Source organism: Brachyistius frenatus, unplaced genomic scaffold (genome assembly GCF_029030835.1).
Source record: "Brachyistius frenatus isolate BFR_SWC_R1_liver_20210118 unplaced genomic scaffold, ASM2903083v1 Contig_168, whole genome shotgun sequence".
NCBI lineage: Eukaryota > Metazoa > Chordata > Actinopteri > Embiotocidae > Brachyistius > Brachyistius frenatus.
The window spans coordinates 449,869-477,500 of record NW_027210767.1 but is presented as its reverse complement, the minus strand read 5'-3'; the positions used below and the strand labels follow the sequence as shown (position 1 = coordinate 477,500).

General features: G+C 44.2%; 2 protein-coding genes across 2 annotated transcripts in view; both read left to right on the top strand.

The window, feature by feature from the left end:
* The first annotated feature begins 4,738 nt into the window (after positions 1 to 4,738).
* On the top strand, positions 4,739 to 7,742 carry wdr89 (WD repeat domain 89). Its single transcript, XM_069717085.1, has 2 exons — positions 4,739 to 4,889; positions 5,649 to 7,742. Exon 2 carries the CDS (start codon positions 5,680 to 5,682, stop codon positions 6,814 to 6,816), a length of 1,137 nt encoding a protein of 378 aa, XP_069573186.1. The 5' UTR covers positions 4,739 to 4,889; positions 5,649 to 5,679; the 3' UTR covers positions 6,817 to 7,742.
* Positions 7,743 to 9,588: 1,846 nt separating this feature from the next.
* Positions 9,589 to 27,632, top strand: part of ppp2r5eb (protein phosphatase 2, regulatory subunit B', epsilon isoform b) — a 34,256-nt gene continuing 16,212 nt past the window's right edge. The window contains exons 1-2 of the mRNA XM_069717055.1: positions 9,589 to 10,147; positions 18,844 to 19,007. Of these exons, the coding sequence (XP_069573156.1) occupies positions 10,119 to 10,147; positions 18,844 to 19,007 (193 nt within the window). The 5' untranslated portion in view covers positions 9,589 to 10,118. The remainder of the gene's footprint in view (positions 10,148 to 18,843; positions 19,008 to 27,632) is intronic.

The following is a 27,632-nucleotide window of genomic DNA, read 5'->3' as shown; positions in this document are numbered from 1 at the left end:
CTAGCAGTCTGCTCTCTGTTCTGGGATCAATTAGTTTCCCTTCGAGCTGATGGTAGAGGGAGAAAAAAGAAAAAAAAAAGCACCGACCGGGCACATACTGTACGACCAAGTAGTTGTTGTTTGGGAGATGTACAGCGTTTTTTTTGTTTTAATAATCTTATTTTATTCTGTAAAAAAACAAAAACACTGTAAACTGACTTCCTGTTAGAGACTGATGTGATCGATCCACTTCCTGTGCGGAGGAAAGGTTCACCTGCTGGTGTCAGGCGGGAGGAGGTGGTGGCGGAGATGAAGACGCGTGAAGGTTCAGGATGATGAAAATAATACATTTAAAAGGAGTCGTTTTTCTCCCAGCTGGTAAAACCAGGCAGAAATATTCAAAACTTTATTCTGAAGTTTGAATATTTCCATCATAAAGTGGAACATTTACATGAAAAGGTTAAATGTTTAGAGAAAAACAATGTACTAAATAATAAAAAAAATAAAAAAATGTTGTAGGTCAAATTTTTTAATTTTTTTTTTACTTCATTCTGGAAATGTTACAACTTTTTTTTCCGACATTGTTCACGACTTTTTCAGGATTTACAACAACATTCTGCAAATCTCATTCCGGTAATATTTTGACCCTTTTTCTTAAAGATTACAACTTTTTATTCTCCAAAGACTATTTTTTTTCAACACAATTATTTCTTATTGTTAAGAACATATCTAAAAAAATTAAAAATTTTTTTAAATGACACTTTTTAAAAATATAAAGTGAAACTGAAATACAATCTTTTTTATTTAAAATTTTTTTTTTTTTTTTTTTAAGAAAAAGTTATTTCATTCAGATTCCAGGAGACTTTTGTCTGTTTCTCTATCGTGGCATCAGATTTTCCAGCAGTACTGAAGTTGTATTCGGCGTTAAGAGTCGAGGTTCTTGGATCCGGATCAGCTGCTGAAAAAGAAAAGCTCCACATCCGCACAATATAACCACTTTCCATCTTCTGTTGCCAAGAAAACTGCCTGCAGAATCAGTTCTACGCTGAAGTGCTCAAACGTCTGAGCTCCGTGTACGAGATGTGGTTTTTTAATTTTTTTTATTTGATATGTTTTTTTTGTTTTTTTTTCATCTCATAGAGTATCCACTAGGTTTCATCCTCCTTCGTCCTCCTCCCGGGATTCATAAACCTTCTTTCGACCACTAAAAACCCCGGCGAGACCACGGAGATGATCGGTGAGCATTAGCGGAGCTGTTTGAGTGCGGCTGAAAGCTCCCGAACGGCCGCTGAGTGGAAAACCTTCAAACGCCTGAAACGGCTTCAGTCGACATGTTTTATCTTGAACGAGGCTTTTGGATTCGTTTCCGTCTTGGGTTTAAAATATTCGATTTTTGTCTCTGAACGCCTCTCCTGTTTCGAAGCGAGTCCACCCGCTGGAGAGTCCAAATTTCCCAGCTGCACGGGTGTAAGTGAAGGCCACTGAGCATGTCTGAGGGCGGGTTTTTTTGATGTTCACACTGTGTTTCCACCCCCTGTGGGTGAAGTGCCTTGCTCCAGGGCACTCCGATAACCTTTTTTTTTTATTCCTGTCGGTGCAGCGTTCAGGTGCTCCGAACCGAGGAGGGGGGAAAAAACCAAACTTTTCTTTGTTTTAATTTGCCTGCCGATCGGACCTGTATGCTGTTGTTGTTGTTGTTGTTTGTTTATGGTACTGTCCTTTATACTAATGCACTGCTCCCAGAATGCACTGCTCCCCCCCCCCCTCGGAGCCGGGCAGAGAGGGAGAAGTTGGTCCAAAATGTTTTGGATGAAGAAAAAAAGCAAACTTTTCCAACAGTCTCGCTGCAGCCTGATAAATGTTTGTTTGTTTGGTTTTTGGGTGAAGAAATTATAAATTTCCTTATAATGCCACGTGTTTCTGACATTGTTGCGCGTAGGTTTCATATTTACATTCGCGCCTGTTTTCATCATCAACTATTGGTTTGATTATTTCCATGATCGATCAGTTTTTTTGTTTTTTGTTCAGTCTCTAAAACGTCGCATTTCACGATCAGAAATGGCAAAATTCAAGAAAACTTCATTGCTGCTTGATTTTCTGTCGATTGTTTCTGCTCTGAAATATTGTTTTGCATTTCCGGATGATGTATTTTGTCTTTAAATGTCAGAAGGCCTGTGAGAAATGCTCCCGTCAGAAGTTTCCTCAGGGGAAAACCCGGCGACATAAAACAGAGAAAAGTCCCTTTTATTTTTCTACTTTTTTCTACTTCTGAATGCATCGACATCAGGTCACTCTGAGTACTTTTACTTCTCATACTTTATACTTTCACTTATTCTCACATTTGACTAAAGTAAATGATAATTTACAAATAATTTTCTGTTCCGATCAGCTGATATATATATCATGTATACACATATACATATACTTCACATCTGGCAGATGATCGACCCTCCTGAAATCACGGGTGCATCCGTGAACGTTTATTTTGCTGACCGGGTTCCCCTGTGACGTCGGAAAGACGTTTCTTGTTTGAGCCTGTTCACACCTGACATCAAACACACGTTGAGATCCCATCGGTTCAGACCACATTCACCGGGGGGCATTCAAGGAACTCTAAAATAAATAGAAATACTGAACGCAGCTCTCGGTGTCAGCTTCCTTCTTGACAGTTCTTGAGACCTGCCGATCTCCGCCTGCTCTTCTTTTACTATTTTCTGACCGTGTGAACTTCATAAACCTCTAAACGGGGCATTAAAGACGTCTGTGATCGATACGTGTTGCTCATGACTCCTCCCGCCGCGTTTGCCGGTTTATTTACCCGATTTATTTACGTGATGTTCATTCGCGTGTAGATCCGGGAAGTGAGACCCGATCACGCTGATCGTCAGGTGTGAACAGGCTCTTTGTTGTAGCCTTTTTTGTTGCTGTTGCGGGACCGACAAAACACGCGACTTCTGTTTGAATGTAATTTGATGCCTCTCTTCATCACACCTCATAGTAAACTGAAAACATTTGGATTTTTGATTGTTAAACCATTTCATTGATTAGCCCAAAACAATCATTTGCTGATTTAATCAATAGTTTATGACATTTTTCAGCTCCTGGGAGGCTGGATTTTCTGTCAACCTCCGACATGGAGGTGTTTTGTTTTTTGTTTTTTTTTGTTTTTAAATGTTTAAAAAAAAAAAAATCCCTCGTGACCAAATGTTTAAGCTGCAGCTCTCTCAGCTGAACTCTGCTCCCCCCCCCAGTGCCTTCAGTGTTGTTCAGGAACATGGAGCTTTTTCTGTGTCTGTGCTGTCCTGTTGCATTTTTGCACTTTGTTGCTTTCAAAGATTTTAGTTTCTCCTTCATCACTTAAGCGAGTCACTGGAGTCTGAACGTGGGTCGTTTTTACGTAACAAGGTTTTCATCGATTCGCGGGTTTCAGTCCGAAAAACACCACGAATCAGGAAAACGACGAGAAAACACAAACTTCATTTCTGTAATCAAACCCGTCATGATTCCTGTGTGTTCATCTGTTCGGTCCTGATCTGACAGACGTGAACATCAGACGAGCTTTTATTCCATTTCACAATTATTATTTTATATATATATATATCTGCAGATTTTATTGTTGGATTTGATTCAAAAATGAGGCATTTATTTCTGCTTGTGTGAAATTAACTGAAATTAAAAAAAAAATGACAGTAAAAGATTATCTGCTTCTCCTCATTTATTACCTGCTGAGTTTTAAAATGACTTCAAATGATTTCCTGCCCTTTTAGTTTAAATCATCCACACTTTTAATAAGATCTTTGAAGCCGACTGCTGATTTTTTTTCCCGCTCTGAACTAACAGGGACGCTTACGAGAAGAGTTTTGTACAGTTTAAAACACAAAACAACATTACATTATCTCTTCATACACTCATCTGACGACCTCTCAGACTTTCACTTCTACTGGAGTTTTCTTACTGTGCTGCATTGCTACTTTTACTTCAGTAATCGAAATACTTCTTCCACCTCTGGTCCCCTGAAAACCTTAAATAGCAGAGAGTTAAATGAAAGGTTTCAGTTTGTGTCGAGTCTCTTGAAAGACAGATTTTTTTTTTTTTCTCCCTCCGTCTGTTTCTGTGAGGCTGAACTGTCAGATGTGGGTCAGCTTCCAGTCCAAAGAGCTTAAAGGCCTCAGAGCTGCTGCTGCTGCCCCCTGCCGGACGACTGAGGACTCACACTAGAAGACCAGACTAATAAAATAATTTAGCTTGTTTGCCTCTTTGTCTTTAGTGACATTTCTGTGTCACTTGTTCAATTATGTCTTATTTTGGCGTACTTCTATATGGAAACAAAACATAAAGTGGCCCAAACAAGACTGACAGTGACAGACACTATTAGATATTATTGGTAAAGTATATCTTATAGTTTTAGTGCTCTTCATAATGACCTTTTTATCTTTGAAAAAAAAAGTGTTGTAATTTGTTGGGCATCATTTTAATGTGTACATTCTTCACTTTTATTCAAGTCCAGCTGGGGTCTGACTAAACAGAATTATCATATTAAATAAATACAAATTTAAAGTAAAATCATTATATTTACATTCTTCCAGAAAAAAAATTACATAGTGACGAATGTAAATGTCTTGCAGCCAAAAATAAAATATGTAAAAAATAATTAAGTAAATATTTATTTGACTGATCATGAAACTCGAGCGGAACCTTTTTGTTTTTAAGAGAAGTTTCCGGCGGGCCGTAGAAACCGAGACACAAAGTACGTCCTCAAGTCACGTTTATTTGCTGTATTTTCGAAGGTTTTAATTTAACGTTCGTGTTTAAGTGCTTCGCTCGTGGTTTTGTCCAAAGACATGTTCAAGAAACGTTAAATTTCGAGCTGCTTTTTTTTACCTTCATTCGCGGAAAATACCAGCACGTCGGTAGGTTGGATGTAACAGCACATGACGCACGTGACAAACAGAAAGTATTCCTGCTCGTTTTCTTTCACAAGAACAGAACTCCGAACCAAACTCCAGTGAAAAATCTCTTGAACATTTTGTGTTTCTTCGATGACCGGCAGATAAACATCAGTCACGTACTCGTAACTCCGTTCAGGGTTCAAACTGATGCTGATGTGTCGTCTCATTCGGCGTCCTGTACGGCCAAACCACAGTCTACTGTGCCGGAAGAAACCTGTCAAGACGAACTGGCTAATGGATAATGAGCAATAATAATCACCGTTTACTGTATTGTTAAGATGCCGAATTACAGCGATGCACCCAATGAACATTAAACATAATAAAGTCATAATATGCGAATATATGTGTCAAATAAGCAAGACATCGTTAAATATTGGAACATTTGAATTGAGTCTTGCCGGTTGCGGCTGAATTCTTAGAGATCGAATACAGGAAATTGTAATAAACTCCTTAACATACACCAGCTGCATGTCCATGTTCGTACTCAAGAGCTGTGATGACACTGGTTAGTTGCAGATGTTGCATTTGCTGATTTATAGATATGTATTAAAACACCCATTTCATTTAGATATATATGTAAATTAATGGCAGTTTAATCTGCAATGATTGTCTCATTACACAGTAAATCCATAGAAAAATTAAAAGGTCAGCTGTGAGTGTTCATGTTTGCTTTCCAGCAGCTCAGTGAGATTTCTTTGTTTCTTTCTGGTCCTTTTACAGTTTTGGTAGCATTGAACCAGGCGCAGCTCCCATGGAGGGTTTGGAGGGGAAGCTTAAAGGACTGTCCATCGCTCGGCGGTCCCGTCCGGAGGAGCCCACCTACCTGCTGGACGTGGCCCTGCAGCCGGGCGGCCTGCTGGCGGTGTCCTGCTCCAACTTCACCATCCGCCTGCACAACAAGGACACTCTGAACCAGGTGGGAGAGTACCGGGGCCACAGCGGGCCGCTCTGTGGGGTCACGTTCGCCCACGGCTCCTCGGAGCTGCTCTACTCCGGGTCCGCCGACGGGACGGTGCGGGCGTGGGACGTCCGTCGCCCCGGGTCGGCGGCGGTCCAGGTGTTTAAAAGTGATGCGTCTCACTGCTACTGCAGCTTCGACCTGAGCTGCGGCGACACGCTGCTGTGCGCCGGCACCGAGCAGGTGAACGACGAGGACAGCTTCCTGGTTTTCTGGGATTCGAGGAAACCAGGCGCCGGTCTCCTGGGGGTGTATTCTGAGTCGCACAGCGATGACGTCACACAGGTGTGCTTCCATCCCCGGGATAAAAACCGCGTGGCGTCCGGCTCCACAGACGGCCTCGTCAACGTGTTTGACCTGAGCCGGGGAGCAGAGGAGGAGGCGCTGCTGGCCACCTGCAACAGCGGCTCCTCGGCTGGCTCGGTGTGCTGGTCCGGCGCCGACTACACCCGGCTGCTGTGTCTCAGCCACGACGAGGGGCTGCACCTGTGGGACTTGGGCCGGCTGGACACGGACGAGCCTCTCACCATCTTCAGCGCCTCCGACGCTCGCAGCCTGACTCCGCTGGCCGACGGGGGAGGCGTGGACTACCTGGTGGGGGGCGGGTGGCTGGAGGAGGCCCAGAAGCTGCTGGTGGTCGGCGGGAAGAACAGCGGGGAGCTCCATCTGATGGAGTGCGACGGCGGCGGGCTCCGTCTGCTGGGGAGCCTGGAGGGCGGCCACGCCTCCACCGTGCGCTGCTTCCTGTGGGACGCGGCGGGGGAGGCCCTGGTCACCGGGGGAGAGGATGCGCAGCTGTTGCTATGGAAACCAGGTGGGGAGGAGCTTACGACGGAGAAAAGGGAATCCATGAAGAGCAAATCGGCTTTGAAGCTCAAATCCAGGCCGCATAAAACCCACGGCTACGAGAGAGAGAAGAAGGCGACATAGCTGACACAGAGAATGAAAACACAGAGCAACGCCGGCTGCTTCACACACACTCAGATTCATGTTTACTTTACTGCCTTCTAAAGCTGCAGGCCGAGTCCATCGAGAAAGAACCAGCTGCATCAGACTGCACACAATTCAAAGCGGCCTTTAAGTCCGAGCTGACGACACAGATTGCACTTTTTGGACAGTAATTGACCTTGACATTGCATCTACAAGCAGAACCAAGTTTCCATGTGTGACAGCAGCCTTAACGAGGACATTTTTCGCTCTTTATTTGATAAAGCAGCTGAATGGAAACCTGCGAATTTACTGTGAAGAAAGTGAATTTGAACGCATCAACTTTTTATTTAACCCGCGCAGTTTTGGCTAAACGAAACGGCGAGAACGTGCCAATAGCGCCTGCGCTACTTCAAACGCAGAGCACATAAAGAAAGCTCGGCGGGGTCGAGAGGACTGAGCTGCGTGCGTCTGAGGGAAAAATGTCGGCAGGCTGTCTGGCACTGCTCTGTCAGCGAGCTGACACTGAACATACCCCGCGACACGTCCTGCATTACTGCAGCGTGAACAGCCAATACTGAAACACACCTTAAAACAAGTGTTTCTTATTGTCCGTCTGATTTCTGCGCTCCGAGCTAACCGGCAAGTTTTTTTTTTTTTTTTTTTTTTTATAAAGAACTTGTGTTTTTCAACTTTATACTATCAAGTTTGTCATTTAACCAGCCGGGTGCAAAACCAGTAAAGACATTCAGTTTTCTCGTGACAGTTGAGGGTTTTATTGCGGCTGTTACGTTGCTACAGTCAACATTATACTGGAACATACCCGTATGGATTTTTTAAAAGTTGGTATTAACTGATGCTGAAAATATACATATAGTGTATTTATTTAATTTATATGATGCATTTATTTACCAGAATAAATGTTTGGATTTGAAGCCCTTTCTGTCTTGAGGAGTCTCATTCTGAAAGGTAAATCACATTTACATGTAAAAGCTATGAAAGTTTCAGCCCTTAACAGATCTGAAATACTTGTAAATTACTTGAGTATTTTAATTTAATGCTGCTTTATACTCTGCTAATTTTCAGAAGAGATGTATTTCTACTTTCTACTGCTGTTATAAGGCAGCTGTAGTTAAAAAGTTACTTTACAGATTGAGAGTTTAAAAGCCTTCAAAAGAAAGTAAAATGTGATGGACTGTAATGCGGTGAATTTAACCGACGTGACGCAATCGGATCGGGTCTGACGATTCAGGTTGTAAATTACAAACTCGAGTGTTTAGACATTTACAAAGACAAAATACGTCCCAATTTCTATTAAAATGAGATTTCCGTGACCAAAGATTATTTAAACGCCAGACGCTTCGACTCCTCTCTCCTCGCGTTTCCTTCCATGTACACGTTTATTTACATGGTGTACGCGTTCATTTACATGGAGAGCGGGGAAGCGAAATCACAAGTGGTCACCGGAGACGCACGTCGATGTCAGGTTAAATGACTGTGGAGAAACAGACCACAAGCAGTTTTGCACCTCTCTTCAGTCTCCTGTGTCGGAGACTTGCTTACATGTCAGCGCATCAGTACGCATAATGTAAATAATTAATTTGTAATTATGTAACACAAGAGACCCATGTTTACAGCGTACGTATACATTAGATTATATTGGTATATTATTGTTTTTATTCTCTAGTCTTTGAAGTTTTCAGCGATTATTTCAATTTCTAGAAAACTTTTACTTTTAATCCACTACGTTTCTTAAATAAAATGTACACTTTTCTTACGTTACTACAATTTCAAATTGAAAGAAATTTGATAGCCTGGTGAGACAGACTGCAAGCAAGCAAGTCTGGTGAATCAGCTTGTCTTAGTTTGCTCTTCCGTAAATCATATTCAACATATAAACAAGTGCTATCAAAGCCCTGTTTCTGTGTCCACTCAGGTCATGACAGATGCTCGGGGGTGTCATGACTACATCATGATAATTTAATAACATGAATCCTAGTTTCAACTTGTAGCCACAGTGGCGCCAGTTCCAGCAAGTGTTATAGTTTTACTTTAAGAGAATAAACTTCATTATTCTCAAAATTCTGGCCGCATGCTTTTAAAAAAAAAACTTTTGTTTTTGTTTTTTTTTGTTGCTTTTATTACTTGGATACATTTAATTAAAAAAAAAGATACTATTTATACTTAAGTACAGTAAATATCAGATACTTCAAGTAATTTTCTAACTTTAACTTTTTCCAAAGTTATTTTCTGGTACTATATCTGGACTGTTACTAAAGTGTGACTGTGGGGTAGTACTTTAATCACCACGGCTTCTTCTCTATTGTACGCCGTTGCTCATGCACACATACAGTGCATTCACACAGCAGTACACCAATATATTATAGTTATGTAACTCTCTTCCCGCTGTAATCTCGGGGTTTCCACTGGTGTTACACACCTCGCTGCTGCGACGGAGAGGCGAGCTGGCATGTACCCAGAAATCCTCCCGGAAAGCAGGGACGCAACGGCCGAAAGGGTGCGGGCAGAGAGCGGCGGAGCGCGGGGCTTGGCCTCGGACAGGTTCGGCTTCATTCCTGTGTGTACACATATACACACACACACACACACACACACACACACACGGTCCCTTCCCCTCTACCTAACCGACCGAGGCACAGCCTCGTTTCTCTCTGTTGTGATTGACAACCCCTGGCGTCCAATCACAACCGCCGGCATTGCTCCCGACAGCCAATCGCCGTCGTACGTGGCCCCGAGGCCGCGCAGCACGCTATGCTGCGGCTGTGTTATGTGTGCCACGGTCTGGGCCCAGCAGTGTTGACAATAGGGAGAAAGAAAGATCCCGGATCAGAGAGCAGACCCGGGTCAGGGAGGACCAGCACTTCAACCAGCGACAGGAATGTAACTGCGTTAACCCAGCCGTTTTCTACAGCCGTCTTTAGTCATTGATGGGAGTTTGAGTTGGATCACTCCGTCGGACGGAGAGGTGCTCGCGGGTTTGGCTGATTCAGGCCGACGTTTTGCCGCCGCTCCGCCGCTGCTGGGGAAAGGCTGCCGGAGGTAGCCTCAGTTAGCCCGTAGCTTCCAAACAGGAGAACTCCTCACCGCCGTCTCCGTTACGAACTGCAGAGGATCCAGGTAAAGTAGCACGGTCGGAGAGCGGCTGCAGCTTTGTCAGGCTCGGCTCGGGAATCGGGACTCGGGACTTGGGACTTGGGACTCGGGACTCGGGGCGCTGTGTGTTTCCCAGCCCTGTCGCTCTATCAGTCTGTGAGCGCTAGCTAACGGTAGCAGCATTAGCACTGATGATGGGTGACCGCCCGAGCCCGCCCAGGTAATCTGATCTTATTAGCACACCTGTATGTTTAGATTCGACCTGTTGACTGTTTTCAGATCAGAATTTGTTTAGATTTGATCTGTTGACTTTTTCTTGATCATCACAATTTTTTTTTTTTTTTTTTTTTTTTTTGCCGGATGCTCAGCGTGCTAAGCTAAGGCTACATGTTAAACTTAAGCTAACCCGCGGTATCCGTAGCACGTTAGCAACTGACTAAAATGCAGTTTTCTCAAATAAAGCTTGAGCACTTTGGTTAAAAACTGGACTGTGTGCATGTTTACAACATTAAGGTGTTACGTATAACCAGAGCAGACATCTAACTAACGTTATAGCATGCTTTGTTACGGTCAATCGTAAAGCTAACGTTGCTAGCCTGGTTAAAGTTGTGGATGTTAGGCCCGACGCGGCCGAGCTGACGGCAGCGCTCCTCCACGGCTGGATTTCTAACCTCACGGCCCTCTCTGCTCCTCCGTCTCATTATAGGAAATGTATAAACTGCATTGCAGCATTGCCAGAAGTATTCAGGTCCTTTACTCAAGTAAAAGTAAAAAAAAAAAAAAAAAATACCACACCGTGAAATTACTCCCAAGGTCCTGCATTCAAAAACCTTAATTGAGTAAAAGTATGCGAGTAGTGTCGGCAAAATGTACTTAAAGTATCGAAAGTAAATGCACACACTATGCAGTACGTGATCCCTGTCAATGTTTTACTATTTTATGATGTTTCTGCATTGATATTATTGCTGCATTCATGTACATCAGTGCTGTATTTATATTAGGATGCGCTTATTTGAACGGCTTTATGTACTGTTAGTTTGTTAAATCTACAATAACGTATCATATTCTGCACTATTATAATACTTTCGTATTGTTTCTGTTCTGTAAGAACCAGGTGTCTCTTAAAAGTCAACAAGTTAAAACAACAACAATGCAATTTTGGGCAAATTAGGCTTGTTTTTAAAATAGTTGATCTCCCTTAAAACCCACAAAGGAACATTAATCCTGCAGTTAAATAGAAAAATTCAGAATCACCATATTTGGAGGTACATTGTTTACACTGGACAGAAATGGAGTCAAAGTATGAAATACCAGTGCTTCACATTTGTACTTAAGAACAGTACTTGAGTAAACGTACTTCGTTACATTCCACCTCCGCTAAATGGTAAATCTTCATCGTTGTTATTTGGCACAGTGGCTGATCTGTCTGGGCAGGGCTGATGTCAGAGAGCACTGGGCAGCTGCGCTAAAAGGAAGTACTGAGGTTTGAGAAAGCTCTGTGAACCTGGCCCAAGACGAGTTTAGCTCTCCTGTCGAATGTGGCCTGATAATCTGACATGAACTCTGATAGATTCTGGGCCACCGGTCTGTCGTGTTTTCCTCTCGGCATCTTGGTTCTTGTGTTTTCAAGCAGTCGGGATCATCACCACCGCGGACACTATGTGGACAGGGCTGATGGATAAAGACACTGTAGATTAAATTAGATTAGGACTTTATTAATCCCACAGTGGGGAAATTTAGTCGTGCTGTAGTACATGCTGTACTGGACCGACTCTGTTTGGATAAAGAGCAGAAGTTCTTTCTGTCGACTCAAACTTGGCCTCTGCCCCGTCAGTTGTGGAAATGACCACTGTGAGTCTCTGCATTACATCACGGGTTCGTGAAGGTGTACTCCTGGCTCTGGTCTTGTTGTGCTGTGTTTTTTTTTTAATTTTTTTTTTTTTATATAATGTCACTCCATGTTAAAGGGCAGGTCCTGCCCCGGCTGAGAAAAGCGCAACATCCAAAGTCTCCTGTGTTTCTGATGACGCTGGTAGAGTAACTGCCTTCTTCTTATCAGCTCTGTGTGGATGTGTGTTTAAACGTTGCTGGGTTCACTTGTGCTTGGCTGTATTGCCAAGCGTAATTATCCCATGAATGAATCACAGCGAGTGGACGAGCTGCCAGGTTGCAGCGTTCACTCCATGGTAAGCAACATGAGACTTTTCTGACCAAGTGAGCGGAAGAACAATTTGAAATATTATATCTTGGTTTCAAATGGATTTTTGTATTAATGCCAGAACCACTTATCCATTTATCAGCAACTCTCAGGTTGACGTGTAAAATATACCTGCCTTATCGTGCATCAATAATTTGCTGTGACAGGCTTGATAATGGCTGCAAAGCTGCAGCAGTCTGGGGATTTAACTAAAGACACTGGTTTGGGGGTCAAGTTGCCATTAAGGATGCCTTGTTGCTCCACTTTGCAAACTCAAACGTCAGGATACACGCATGGAGATTATTGGACTGTTTGGTGAAATAACAGCTAAAATATAGGCTGATTAGTTTTGTGATACAATTTCGTTTCTTGAATTATCATCCAAGTTGTGTTTTGGAGTGTCGGCCCGATAAAACAAGACGCATGAACACGTCAGCGTGGTTGTTTTCACTGGTTTTATAAGCCAAACTGTTTATCTGTCAATAATTTTAAAAAAAAATACCTCGCTGATAAATTGTCTGATATTTCCAGCCTGATTTTCAGTTTTAGTTTCTTGTTGAGTCGTCATGAATGATGCCTTTGAGCTCCCCTCTGTAAAACTGCAGCATGTGAACAGAGATGTTCAAGATTAATCCTTTGAGTCTGTGAACAGTTCACCATTGACACAAAAACAATATACAGCCGAGCACTAACAGTGAATAGAACAAACTGTTCTGCTATTAAGACGTGGTGTTTTTCTCGGCCTTATTTAAACAGAATATTTTTGGGTTTTGAACCCTCTTCTTTTTATTGAAGTCCTTCATGTGTCTTATGCCAGCAATAGATATAATATTCATTTAATGTTGCAAAAGAGATTATTATCAATTTATCTGGCCATTATTTTCTTGGTTAATTGATCAGCTATTTATTTATTTATTTTTTTAAATGGTGAAAAACGCAGACCAGTGTTATTCTCACCAAGGTTGAAAATATTCCCATTTAAGTGGCTGCAATATGATTTTTTTCTTTTGAAAACAGACTCAAAAGAATGAATCGGTTATCAAAAGAATTAGATTTTCTGTCTGTCAACTGATCAGCTGATAATTGCAGCTCTATGGTTTATAAGGAGTCTACGCACCACCAGGGCTGCTGTGCAAGTGGCTTAAATGTTTGTCTCTTACTGGTTTCAAAGGCCGTTTGTGTGTGACACGCCGCCCTGAACGTACTTCACAGTTTGTGGCTGAGCGAGTGACCCTCCTTCCGCCTGTCCGTCAGGTCAGTTTTGAGCAGAAGCGTTGCTGCGATCGAGTCGATATTCAGCCGGAGAGGCTGCAATGTTAGATATTCGCAGCTCTTGGGGTTTTGAAACGTAACCTCGGAGCGCAGACGACATCCCCGATCCTTCCGTTCTATCTTCCCCGTCGCATGTTCCTGGACCTGTTAGCGTTTTGTCCCCCCCCCCCCCCCCCAATCCAGCTCCCTTCGCTCTGCCTTTGCCGCTGCCTATTTGTTGACTTCCTGTCGAGCAGCAGCTCCCTCCCTCTCTTCCTCCCTTTCTGTTGCTGACGCTGTTGCCCCCCCCCCCCCCACCCCTTCCTCCTTGTTCTTTAATCCCACCCTCCCCGAGCCTGTTTGGATGTCATCTGGTCTCTTATGTAAGAGGCATGGGAGGGGACTGGCTCTGGTGCTCGGTTGCCGTACGCCTGACCAGCCGGAAAACAGTCTCGCTCTCCCTCGTGTGTTGTGGCGGCGCTGGAGCCTTGTCGCCATTAGCCGTCTAGTCCGAGAGTGCGGTTGGAAGCGAGGGGCTGATGGTCGTTCACGGGAATCCCAGTGCCCCTTTGCACAGGTGAGGGAGGGGGGGGTGAGGAACGCGTTTTGAGATTTTTCCGAAGATTGTTATTTTTCCATCCCACCGGTGGCAGATGCACAAAACCGCAGACTCCTTTTTGTGCTGTTTGCTGTTGCCATTAGTGATGTGGCGGGAAGACGCCAAGTCAGTCACTGTCGAATCTTATCAAGATGTTCAGCCTCTTGGATGCAGCCGGTTCGATCAGAGCTGAATGAAACTCATCTTTTGCAGAGAATTAAAGTTCTGTGAGGTTGTAGTGTTTATATTTCACGCTGATTATTGCTTTGTCTGTTAAATCTGAAAAATGTAAGTCCAAGGGAACATCTTTAAATCACTCATTTACTTGGCTCAATAGTTCAAGCACCCAAGAACATGAATTTTGCAATCATTTAAAACAGAAACGCAGCGAATCCTCACGTGTAAGAATCTGCCACTGGAAAGCAAACGGTGCTTTTTCTTAATCAATCAGCAAAGCAGCTGCAGATTAAAAACTTGCAGGACACTGCTTAGAGCAGGGGTGTCAAACATACGGCCCGCCGGGGGGGTCCAGCTCGGCCCGCTGGATGACTTTGCCAAGTGTGAAAATTACAGAAAGACATAAATTGCATTTCTATGAGAATATGGAGGTTTATGAGTACAAACATTTTGAAAATTTTTTTTTTAATCGATCCAGTAATTGCTTCAAAAACAGCGTAAATGCGACGTCTGCTCCGGAGGCAGCAGCGCTCATTGCCACAGACAGCAGCGCTCGCTGCTAGGGAATCTGCAGAGGAGAGCCCAGGCAGATAAACAGTGGGCTGATGTCTTGAGTTTTTGGTCTTTATGTTTCTAGTTTATTGTAGAAAGTACCTTAAAATAGGGTTTATCATCCAAAAACCTTCACCAATGATTTAAACATAGAGAAATATTGTCGTTATGTATGCGTTATTATGCTATGAATTTACTGGTCTGGCCCACTTGAGATGAAAGTGGGCAGTATGTGGCCCCTTAACTAAAATGAGTTTGACACCCCTGGCTTAGAGCTTTGGTTGTGTGTGTGTGTGTGTGTGTGTGTGGGGGGGGGGGGGGGGGCTTCTTTGGACACTTGACAGCAACTGGAATTAAGGATTGAGTGAAAACCTGAATCTCCGAAAGGGGCATCTACGTCAGGGCTGTGAGCCACTTAGTCGCAGATAATCCCGGAGTGAAGGTGATTCTCAGAGGCCTCGACTCGCTTCGTCCCGGTCTCCACATGTCTCGGGAGCCAGAGCCGAGGGAACCGAGAACCGGTGTCGAGCTGTCAGTTTGCAGGTTTCTGTCGTGTGCGTGTGCGCTGACTTCTTGTATGTCATTTGAATAGTTTTTGAAAGGCAAAACTGTCAACAAAGGAAGGACATGAATTACAATTTATGTCCATCATGCTCCGCATTCAGCCCCAGTTTTATTGAATGCAGCCTTCAGCAGCACCTCCGGCGCGTTACCTGCCAAACGCTGGCTGCTGGAGAATTTTAAACTCCGCCGCCAGTGATAAGACAGATGAGCGGTTTCGGCTGGAGGTATTTTCCCACCCTGGAAACGACACTGATGCCAAACAGAAGGCCTTCGCACAGCTGCATTGTTAACTGCTGGCTGGTTATGAAAGAGAAGACAGTGAGTCGGGCTGACAGATGACTCTCCTTTCACGTAATTGGTGTTGTCACGTGTATCTGTAGGGCGTTTGTAGTAAATTCTTCAAAAACTATTTGCTCTTGTTGACATGAATTTACATAAATCAGACTTTTCAGTCCTCTTTTTAAGTATGCACTGATTCATGAGGCGTTTGGACAATATCGGGAGGAGGATTTAAAAAACATTTCTGGTCAGTATTGTGTTTTTTTGTTGTTGCTTTAAACAAGGTCCCAGTTGGTTGATATCTGACTTCGAGCATGTTGTGTTCGCTGTCAGCGCCCGTTTCAGATCTGAATCACAAATGCGAACATGCCAGCGGTGACAGAAACACGTCACCCGGGTGCTCATGTTAATGAAGTGATGAAACTCGGCTTCGTTCACGTGCAACAGTCTTGTCTTTTTGATGACCCCTCATACCTGTAGGGAAAAAAAAAAAAAAAGATTATGTAGTTAATTTAAAGCAAAAAGACCCTCCACTCTGGTGTGTGTTTTGAAGTGCAAAAAGACCCACTGTGTATTTTTCCAAGCATCAAAGTGACACAGTCGTGTGTCTTTTTGCTGTTTTGAGTACATTTGCTGTTGATCTGCATTACAGCAGGCAAAGTAAATCATTACTCTAGAACCTGGTCACCCTCTACAGCTTGTTAAACCCTGGTTAGAGGTGAAATTGAGTCTCTTTCACTTTTAAAATCCCACCATTTGATGTAAAACAAACTAGTTGAGCCTTTCGAACTGTCACACACGGGTCACAAAAAAAAAGCGGTTCGTCATGACGACATAATGTAAACGCATGCAAATCGCCCTCAACTCTGACGCCTTCACGTCAGTTATTTATTTATTTAAAGGAGGAAATAACGACACTGTTCAACAACTGCGCTTATTAATCACAGTTGCCAGTCTCGATTTGAATCTTCTTCCTCTCTTGCATCCCGTTTCATCAACACGCTGACGGTTCTCGGACCACAGATGGACACGCCACTTCTCTGCAATCACGGATCACTTTTAAAATGCGCGTGTTGGTGCCGGAGACTAAAAGCGCGTCCAGTGTCCGTCCACTCTGTTGTGTCCACGAGGGCCTGGTGGACGCACTGCACCGTGTGACTTTGACGGCGCGTTCGAGATGCAGCCGGCACCGCCCTCGTCTCATCCACGTCGTATTACATAACCGTTTTGTGCTGGAGCTCTTAATACGTTTCTTCTCGGGCCGTCGTGTCATCCGGGGTCTTCATCAGTTTCCAGTCATGCTCCCGGCGTCCTAATTCGTATTGAATTCCGGAGAAGTCCTTGGAAGTGCTCAGAAGAAGTTAGAACTTAAAAAAACAAAATAATAATAATCTCTGCAGTTCCGGGACGTATAAAAGCAAAGTTTGCAGAGGGACAGCGACATTAAATGTCGTCGTGCTGCAATGCTCATCGCCACATCAGTGTTTTAACAGGGAGTGTGTTTAACAGGGAGTGTGTCTTTATTAGGACACGAGTGTGAGGCCTGTCCTGCTTCTTTTTTTCTTTTTCTTTTTTTTAACTCATCCTCGGGATACGATGTTCACGTGCGGGCTTTGTTTCGGCTTCTTGAATCATAATCCTGATGTTTACTTGTGCAAAATGAGAACTGGGACCCTCATCGTTCACGGAGAGGCCCTCGTGCATTTCATCATGCTTTACATCCTGCTACATACAGCCAGTCGTAAAAGGACCCGAGACGAGCAGCTGCGGATGAAAACCTTGAAATCTGTCCAATTTGCTCGTCTCCGACCGTCTCACCGGACGCTTCTGAAGAAGCCCCCCCACCCCTTTTTTTTTTATTTTTTTATTTTTTTATTCCTCCAGCTGGTTCCTCATGGGCGCGTTTTCCCGGAGGAGCAGTTTGCAGTAAAAAAAAAAGTGTGACTTCTGCTGCAGATTGTTTTTGTTGTCGCCGCCCAAGAAGCCAGTTTGTTAGAGCTCGTTTATTTATTTTTTTTTTTACATGTAATCAGCAGCAAACACTCAGCAGTGGACGTTTCCTCCGCTTCCTCCCACTGTGGCGACGGCTCGCAGCCGCAGAGCCGGCTCCATTGTTGTGGCTGACGCTGGTTTTTGGTTTTTTTTTGTCGTGTGTGTGTGTGTGTGTGTGTGTGTGTGTGTGTGTGTGTGTGTGTGTGTGTGTGTGTGTGTGTGTGAGTGTGAGACTGCGGAGGTCCATTGGCAGGTATGAGGTGTGTTTGTGTACTGTTACCAGGCTTTAGCTGAGGCCTAAACTCGCTCCCATGCTGGGAAAATGAGGCCGTCTGCTGTGGTTGCACTGGTTTGTTGTGAGAGCAATAAAACACTGCAGGGAAAAAGAAAAAAAAAAAAAAAACATCCAGTGGGGAAGTTGTCTGTTGTTTTTATTTGCATGTGTGCTTACTACCAAAAAAAAAAAGAAAAGGAAAAAAAAGAATTGCTGTAGGACTGCGTGACGATTGGCTAAAAAAAACAACATTACAACGTGAACGTGTTGCTTCCTGTGTCCAAAACTTCAAATCATATCAAACAGATGGGAAGTATATGCTGAATATTTGAAATAGGGTTCAGTGATGGGGCAATGTTTCCGTTTGATTGAATATCATAAATGTTGTCTTTTTATTACATTTAAAAAATAATGTTATAATATAAAGTTTATGAGTCTAGCGACAGTTGGAAGTAAAATGTTATTTGTTTTTAAATAGGATTTTAAAGAATACATTTTAACTGCATCTCTGCAGAGCTCTAAAAGGCTCAAAATTAAATAAGACATTAGGAAATTAATAATGAGGTAAATAATTCAAAGTCGATGAATGACTCAGGATATTCAAATGATGTGTTTGTTTGAAAAGGGAGGGGAGGAAGTGTTGTGAAATCTAACTGTTAGATAATGTGGCATTATGATATAGAAGCATGCTTTGTGTGAATATTATTTTGAAATGAAGATTTCCAGCCTAACCCAATGATTTGTTGATTATTTTCTCAATGTATTGGTTCATTCACACTTTCAGTTCATTTTTAATGTCCTATCAGATTGAAGGAATTAAAAGAAATCTTGAATTTGTTTTTAAATTGAACCCATTGAATTATTGGAATTGATCGTAACCGTCATCTATAGATAACCGTAAGCAATTCATTCTGAAAATAATATTTGCCTTCACAAATCATTTGAAGCCCAGTTTCACTTCTGCAGAGCTCGCCGTCGCTCTTGAACAATTGCTTCCTAACGAGTGTCTCCGCTTCCCCATTTGTCTCCCAGCAGGGCTATGTCCTCGGCAGCCACCACGTCTCCATCTGTGGACAAAGTGGACGGATTTTCACGGAAGTCTGTCAGGAAGGCCAAGCAGAAGCGGTCGCAGAGTTCGTCCCAGTTCCGCTCTCAGGGCAAACCCATAGAGCTCACGCCCTTGCCGCTGCTCAAGGGTAAGAAGGACCGTCTGTGTGTGTGTCTGTCTGTGTGTCTGTCTGTGTGTGTTGGGGAGGCTGATAACCAAGTCAACCGCAAACTAAAATCCACCTTCAGGTTTGCTCCTGCTGACGTAAATGTGCTCCGTTATTCACGGATCAGCTTGTCAGTGAAAGTCTGGCTTCGTTAAAGCCAGTTCAGACCGGAGATTGCTGATTGGATGATTCCAAACTTACAGGTACTCTCAGTTCTCCGGTCTGCAACACTCCAAACGGACCCGATGTAACACGTCCACACCGACGACACCTCTGTACTTCTGCGTAAAGTGTCAACTTCTCCGGGTTTTTCAGGGCGGTATCTTGATTTTTAACGTTTTACAACATGAATTAGTATAGTAATGGTGAGTTAATATCGGCAAACAAATAACAAAAACTCGAGGCTGTTATAGATGTTATAACCGGCCTCGTTTTAAACCGCCTAGCAGGATTGATACTTATTGTGCAGGTCGTACATCTTTCTTTCCCCTGGAGCGAAAAGTTATTTCATTTTACCGTGAGGTGAATCTTCAACATTTGCTTTCAACCGCTCGCTAGAAAGCTGGTTTTCTGCCCCGAGCTGCTGCCTGTCACGCTTTTCATGTCGGCGAAACCGGTGCAGCTGAAGTCGACCTGGTTGAGCGAGCGTCGCACCGTCGGAGTCCGGTCGGACGAGCTCCATGCGAGCGTGTCTGAGCGTGCCGAGACAGGTTGCTCATCGTGGTGATGACGACACGGGAGATTATCGGTAATCTCACACCTCAATTGTTTTCGGGGGAGAGATTTCTATATCGTATACAAATATTGAACACAAGCCGCCACGACAAAACATTTTTAATTTGATAAGAACAGTGATTTCCGACGGTTCTGCTTCATCTCATGTAAAACACACAACAACAAAAAAGATGATTATGTGTCACAGCACTTTTTTTCTTTTTTTTTTTAATTATGTAACCTCCATGAGTTATCACACGACCTCTTTGGAAGTCCCGAGCCTTGGGTTGGGAAACGCCGACGTAGACGAGTTTGAACACCCAGACTTTGCGACGTGATGTTGTAGTTTTTAATGACTCGCGTTGGCAGCTTCGTCTCCATCTCGAAGAATACCGGTGTGTTTCTCATACCTCGTGGCTCTTGTCAAAGTAAACAAACTCGAGGAGACGCCGCCTCACCTTTCGCCCGCGTAAACACGGCGGTGGCGCGCTGTGGTTCGTCAGTGATGGCAGGAATGCTGCCGGACAGAAACCAGACACATCCTCCACCTTGCCTGAGGCCGCCGGGAGAACCCGCTTCGTTCGGAGACGATCACGTGACCGACGCAGGCGGCTTGTCGGCGTGGGGATTAGTCTCGCTCCTCCTCTTCTTCTTCTTTTTTCAATCCAAACTTTATTCAGGTTTTTGTTTGACAAAATGGTCACGGTTTTGTTTAGCTTTCATTGGAGGGGTGGGTGGAGAGGGGTGGGGGGGGGGTGCGCTGTTAAAATCATACCAAGTTTTCACACTTTCATTTCAAGTTTATTTGTGTAACAGGATTTTTTTTCAACATTTTTTTTTTTTTCAACATTTTGTTCCACGCTGGGCAACTTGAGTTGTTTTTTTTTTGACTCGGTGTACATTTTAAGTGGCAAGACAGCCATAAAATACAAACAACTTTTGTTTTGAAATAACTAATATATACAAAACAATTTCATAATTCCGAGGGTACTAATCAATTTTTTTTTTTTGTCCTGATCTGACACCTTTAATATTTAGCGTCTGCCGAGTGATCCGATACTTAGTCTATAGTTGGCTTAAATGATTCTAAAATATGAATCTGACTCGCTTGAAATAGCAGCAGGAGTGAGCAGTAAATTTAAGGAAAGCTGTGCTGCAACACAGAAAGAATCCATGGAAAGGACGGATCAGCTGATTCCGGTCCATTTCAAAATGCCTGTATCAGCTCACGGCGTCCCAACGGATGATCGTTTGCATCATTTCTACCGTAGGTTACTTGTGTACAGTGATAATGACCGTGTGTGTGTGTGTGTGTGTGTGTGTGTGTGTGTGTGTGTGTGTGTGTGTGCGTGTGTGTCGCCACAGGCGGTGTGTGCGCTTTTCAGTTCCCGCCGTAGTTTTATTTTTCGCGGTCTGCTTCCATCAGAGAGTCGGCTTCTCCTCGATTTAGAAAAAAAAAACACGGCAACCGATAACGGTGGGGCTTCGCCGCTCGGTGTTGTTCCCGGTCTGCCGCCTCCTTCCTGGTTTCTGTTTCAGCAGACGTACCGTGTACCCTTTTTTAATTTAGGACTTCAGTGAGTGACAGATCTCTGCGTGGAGCTCTAAATCAGGAACTGCAAGCTTTAGCAATTTAGCGAAGAGGAATCATGCGAGTGAGAGTGATGAAACGGCTGCTTTTTGTGACCCGTTTCTTTGCGTCTCTGGATTCATCCGGACATTTTCTCTTGCGCTGACGTGGTGTGGAAATCGATTTTGGCACCGCGAGACTCTGTGACGCCGATGTGCGCTGCTGGCTCATCGGATTAACGCGGTAGTTTTAGCCATCTCACCAAATGTGAGTGTTTTTAAGTGATTAAGCCTCAATGTAAGCTGACATCCACTGAAATAAGGAAAAAAATGGAAAATATTCTGATCTGGGAACGACATCCGGCACATTTTAAATAGTTGGTTCAGGAACACTTAAAGGAAAACTTCAACATTTTTGGAAGATTTCTGGTGGTTAGCCTAGCTTAGCATAAAAAAACGCTAGGCACAGGTGAAACGACAACAAATGGAAATGCCTTGCCAGTTAACACATTTCACCAATGCAAAGGTACATTTTATTTGCAGAATCTTTACATGGCAGCTTTTTTTTTTTTTTTTTTATGTTCGTGCATTCCCTCGGAAACAAAGTGAGCGTGTTTATTTTCCTACAACGTGGAACGGTTCCCCTTTTTAAGTTGTCACCTCCAGAGAACATCAACGGCTCCAGCCGAGTACGTCCCTCTGGAGAGTTGAGGGTTATTGAGATATGACTGGAATTTCCAATACAGTTGTCAGTGCTGAAGAAAGTGAGCAGAAGCGGCATCGGCGGGCAGATTGTGAGACGTGATCAAAGATTAAAAAAATGTAAGAACTCGCGAGAAGAAACGACAACTTAAAAACAAATAGAACATTTCGCGGCCAGCGGTGATGTAAGAACACGTGGACGATACTCGTTCATCCCGAGCTGCTGAAACACAAACACGTCCCCGCTGCCTGGAGTTTGTGTCTCATTTGTATCGGTAGAGTTTCCATCTGGTCACAAGACGATTCCTCTCAACTTCTGAGCCCTCCGCTCTGCTCCCATATATGTCCACATAACCCAGCTGGAAGAATAAGGATTAGGTTTGTCTCTTGCCTGTTGTGAACTTTTAAAGCCGCAGATAAACAACAGGCCTCTCCGTGACGGACGCCCCCGACAACAAACAAACAAACAACAACAAAAAAACGTGTTAAAACCGACCAGGAGTAAAAACCCAAATTCTAAGTGAAATCAGCCTTTTGTAGACTGAGAGCGCCGACGTCAGTCGGCCATTTGTGGCCTTCAGGTACGCCGCACAATGACGGCCTTTTGTCTCTGTTTTTTTTTTTTTTTTTTTTTTTACTGACAGGCTCGCTTACCTCTCTAATCTCTCGCCGTTATGTAACAAGCAGGGAGATGCAACTCGGGGCAGCGCTATGTTTTATTAACTGTCTGGAGGCCACCCGAGGCTCGGCCCATTCGGGAATGTTTTACACCAACATTCAGTGGAGGAGATCTGGGATGCAATCCAGTCCTACTTGTCCCAAACGTCTCAAGATCGTTCTTTTGTTGTTGTTATTTCCGGCTGCTTTTCCGACGGCGTGTTATTGGTTCACATTGTTAGGTTTTTTTTTTCGTTTTTTTTTTCTTTCCTTCAGCAAATCTCCCATTTGTTTGAAGACAAAATTCCTGTGTATATTTTGGTATTTTATAAGGAAGAGAAAGGGATTGTAAAAGGGAGTTGTGCTGTTTAAAAAAAAAAAAGATTTCAAATATTGGATGTTATCATTTGTGAGAGCATCAGGATGATTTCTCCTCTGTCAGATTCATGTTTTGCAGTTCCTTTGCCGTGTTTTTTTCGCTGTATTTTTTCCACTGTAGCCTTAGCAGACTGCGAAAAGCAAATCGTCAGGATGCGCAAAACTTATTCTCCCTCTCCTCCTCCTCCTCCTCATAGGTCAGACTTCAGGCAGAAAATGACAAGCAGGGTCCCGGTTAGGCACGATGGATTACATAAATCCAGTGGCTGGCAGTGCAGCTCAATTCCTAGACGCTTAGAAGGAAGGCGCAGTTTCCTCGGGGTGATCCCCGGGAAAAAAAAAAAAAAAAAAAAGGAGGACGCACGCCGTCAGGAATCTTCACAATAGACTCGGTCAACGCCAGTTCAAATCCAAAGCCGCGCTCCTGGTTCAACAAATACCCACTTATATCAGTGGTATTACAATATATGACCGATACCTCCCAGGGCTAATTTGGCCAGCACGTTTCAGCTAACAAATGATAACCTACCCGAAGGTTACCGGGTAGAACACGCTCTTTAAAGCGATCGTACGAGCCGTGTCCTACAATAATAATTCTGTTTATTGTGTAAACGTTTCAAAGAAGGGCTGCAAACCAAGCCAAACGTAGAAAGTCTGTTGTGTAGAAAGCGGAGGTTGTTGGTTTTATTACCTTAATGAGCACGGCAATGGCAGCGTGCCCTTTAGCAAGGCCCCAAATCCTCCACGAACCCTCCTGACGTCGTAGCGCACAGCTCTCGGGAGGGGATAGTGTGTAACCGTGTGAATGCGCGTCTCCTAATAGATCAGTATGGGTTGAATAAGAAGCCAAAAACACAAACAAAAAAAATCCAAATGAAAATTGGAAGCAGCGCCTGCGCTTGCTGCCTGTGAAACCTCCCAGGGGGAGTTCACGATTGTTGTGTTGCTGATTCTCGTGCACGTGTGCAGGAAAAAGTACTAAACATTCACAAGAGTAGTGCAGGAAAGTCTGGCAGCGCTGGAAATCTGCTGGCTGCACCAGAGGGAATTTTTGGCTCCCCACCCCCACCCCCTTGGACCGATAGCTGATGGGTGCAGAGATTTTCTTTTTCCTTTTGAAATTCAGTTTCTTCCTCGCAAGTCCCGCAGCTTTACCATAATGTAGTTGGCATGAGCCCCCCCCCCTCCCCGAAACAGACACAAATTAACACCATGGAAGTCGGGACTTTTGTTGCCCAACATTCGTTCGGAGTACAGAAAGGAACCCGTCAGCTGCCATTCGTCCACTCTGCCGGTACCCGCTTAGTCGAGCGGGTGAAGCACCACCGCGAATCTGACGTCTGCGTAGGTGCCGCGCAAGGAGCGAAGAAAGAATCGCGACTAAAACGTCCTGCGGGCCGGCTCCTTGAAATGGACAACTTTCCCTCCGCCCGTCTCTCCCGGAGGTGCTCTCTCCTCTCCCGCCTCACCTCGGCCTCCCGGTCGACCGCGTCCGGTCAGAAATGCTGATGCATGAATGGGAGAAACGTGACAGAACAGCCTGTCGGAGCACCTATCTGATATTTCTCATGTTGGCTCCACAGGTTGTCGTCATTTTCTACCCACATCAGCTTCCTCTCAGGCCCCCCCGTCCACCTCGCGCGGGACCACCGGCCTGTTGGTCCGTCTCTGACCTCCCTGGGCAGCAGGTTTAAAAAAAAAAAAAATAAACGCAAAGGCTGGGGGAGAGACGTACAATGCCACCCGGCCAGCCCATGGCTCTCCCTGCGGCTTCCTCCGCTCTCTGATCGGCCAATGAAGCCCACCGACCCGCCGCCTTGTCTTCCCTCCCCTCCACGTCCTCCCGTCGTGGGGGCGGGGTGGGGGGGGGAGAAACCCGATCCACGAGGTGTCTCTTTACATGTTTCCAGCCCCACTCGCTACAAACAAGCCACGAGAGGAGCGCGGCTCCGGCGAAAACTCCCGTTGCCCACATGTTCGGCTCAAATCAGCCCGACACAGCGACGTTCGGGACCGCGGGTTTCTGCAATCGGCTCCTAACGGGGGAGAGGAAACCCGATTAAGTGAGTGGCAGTTTTTATGTGTGGGGGTCGTGGGGGAGCGCATAGCTGCTTGGCGCGAGGGGCACGAAGTGTTAAAGTTAGCCTCTGCTGTCAAGGGTTGTCGCTGCGAGCAGCCGGCCCTGTTGTGTGTGTGTGTGTGTGTGTGTGTGTGGGAAGGTGGACTTAAAAATGGACTGGGAATGGTAACAGAAGACGAGTGTTTTTACTGGCCGAGAGGAGAATGGAAAGTACATTTTACCCTTCTGATTGCGTGTGGAAGAATGTGTGCGTTTGTTGCAGAGCAAGTGTGAGAAGAGACGTGACGGCCCGCTGAGCTTTCTTCAACTTTTGTTGCCATGCAAGCGCACACGCAGAGCGTTTACAATGCAGGGAGGCACCTGTTAATGTTTTAGTGGAACCGAGGCTGTAAAATGTCATAAAATACGTAAATGAAATGCCTCTCGCAATTTTTGGGAAATATGACTCAAACATTGACCCCGTGATCAAAATAGCCGCTCAGTAATTGTAGGAATGTCACGATAGAGTTGTTTTTGCGCCGAATCTGTCGTTTTTATATTGATTACGTGCCGATCCAGAGTCCCGATCCGATACTTCAATTTTCTTGGATAATCCAGCTTCACGGTGCACATTTTGAAGTTCATTAAACTGTAAAATTGTCGATCATAAACACTGGATTAAACAGGTCTGTGATGCATTCTGAAAAACTTGCATCCAAGCTGATCCTTCATGTTTTTTTTTGTTTTTTTTTTTAAAACTATTTTCAATTTGCAAAATGCAGCTGTAAACCAACCATCACTCGTCTTTATCGATGGCTCTTACCGATTCCACTTCGGTGCAGCATTGTAGTAGGAACAAACACAAACTATCCATCAGTTTAAAAAAAAAAAAAAAAAGCCTTTATCAGCCCTGATACCGATCCGATCAGCGTGTCCTCCAGGTAAATGACTAAATGTGTCAGACCGCTGACCTCTCGGCTATGTGAGGATTTGTCCGACGTGTATCAAACATCGCCGCTACACCTCATACCAGTGTCTCAAAAACTGAAGTAGATTCATATCTTTTAATATTCAAATAATACAACATAACTGAGGGGGGAAAAAAATGTTGGCTTTGATTTAAAGAGAGGAGGCTTCAAATGTTTACTCCTTCAAGCAGTTTGTAAGAACGAGTCTCTTCAGGAACTTTACTTCCACTTGTGTAAAATCATGTAGGGATACACAAAAACATTCTATTAGCCTATTAATTGAAGGATGTGATGATGAAAAAACATGTTCAAGCGCTATCAAGTCAACTGATAAAAAAAAAAAAAAGGGCTCGCCCTCTTTTTCCTGATAATATCCTGAAGATAAGAGCTGAAACGGTGATGATGGTGAACTTACCCTGAAATGAGGTTCGGGGGGGTTAATAACATCTAAATTAGCACTTTAGGGACTACTTACTCCGTAGAGGTCGTGAAAATATACATATTGTTTTCGGGGGCGGACAGGTGCATGACTGGTTATTACTTCTAAAAATGATGTCTTTTCATTAGCCACCGACGCCGTGAGCATCATTAGCGCCGATGGCAATTTAACCTTTAACCCCGACGAGCGGAGAAACCAGACTGAAGCAACAAAAAGAGCAAATTAAAACAAACTCCAGGAGGCTGCTGCTGCTGCTGGGGTTCCAAAGGTGTCCGTCGGTTTCGAGTTTCTGGGATTAAAAAGCGCCTGGAGGGGGTGGGGGGGCAAAAATATAAAACGTCTTCTCTTCCGGAGGAGTTCGAAAGGAAATATTGTTTCTCATTTCTGTCATGGAGCTCGCAGGACTCTTACAGTGAGATATAAATTCAGGTATTTAGTACCTCGTTACCTAAACACTGGAGTGAAAGTGACTCGGGCCCCCGTAGCTCCTGTGTGTCTCTGTGTGTCTGTGTGTGTCTGTGTGTCTGTGTGTGCGTGTGCGTGCGCGCTGTTGGCTACAGTAGCAGAGAGCAAAGTTTACCCAGGACGCCTGCATGTGTTAATGATTGACAGCAGCTTGGCGCCTTTCAGGGACGCTTATATGAGACCTGAGAACATGGAGATAGGGGCACGGAGAGTTTTGTATCTGCGTCACGAATATATATTTATATGTTTCAGATCTTCCGTTACACAAGTCCTGCCCTGTTACCTGTACTGGGCTACTGTACGCATGTGCACTATTACTAGACTCTTATTTTGAAACCACTGTCAGCCCCATCCGTCAGTGTTGTGTTTTCGCACCATCACTATTTGACTTCAATACTGTTGCAGGCCTGCAGGAAATGACATCACGTCTTCCCTTTCGCTAGTGTTGTTGAATTTTGTGGGTGACTGGATGTTTTTATTTTTTTGGCTCTGAAAATGTTGCTTTTATTTATTTTTTTGATCAGTTAATCCTCTTAAAGCAGTGGTTCTCAACTGGTGGGTTGTGACCCCGAAGTGGTTCGCGAGGCCATTTTGAGTGTGTCACGGATGTGTGCATAAAAAAACAAAACAACAACAACAACAAAAAAAAGCCAAAC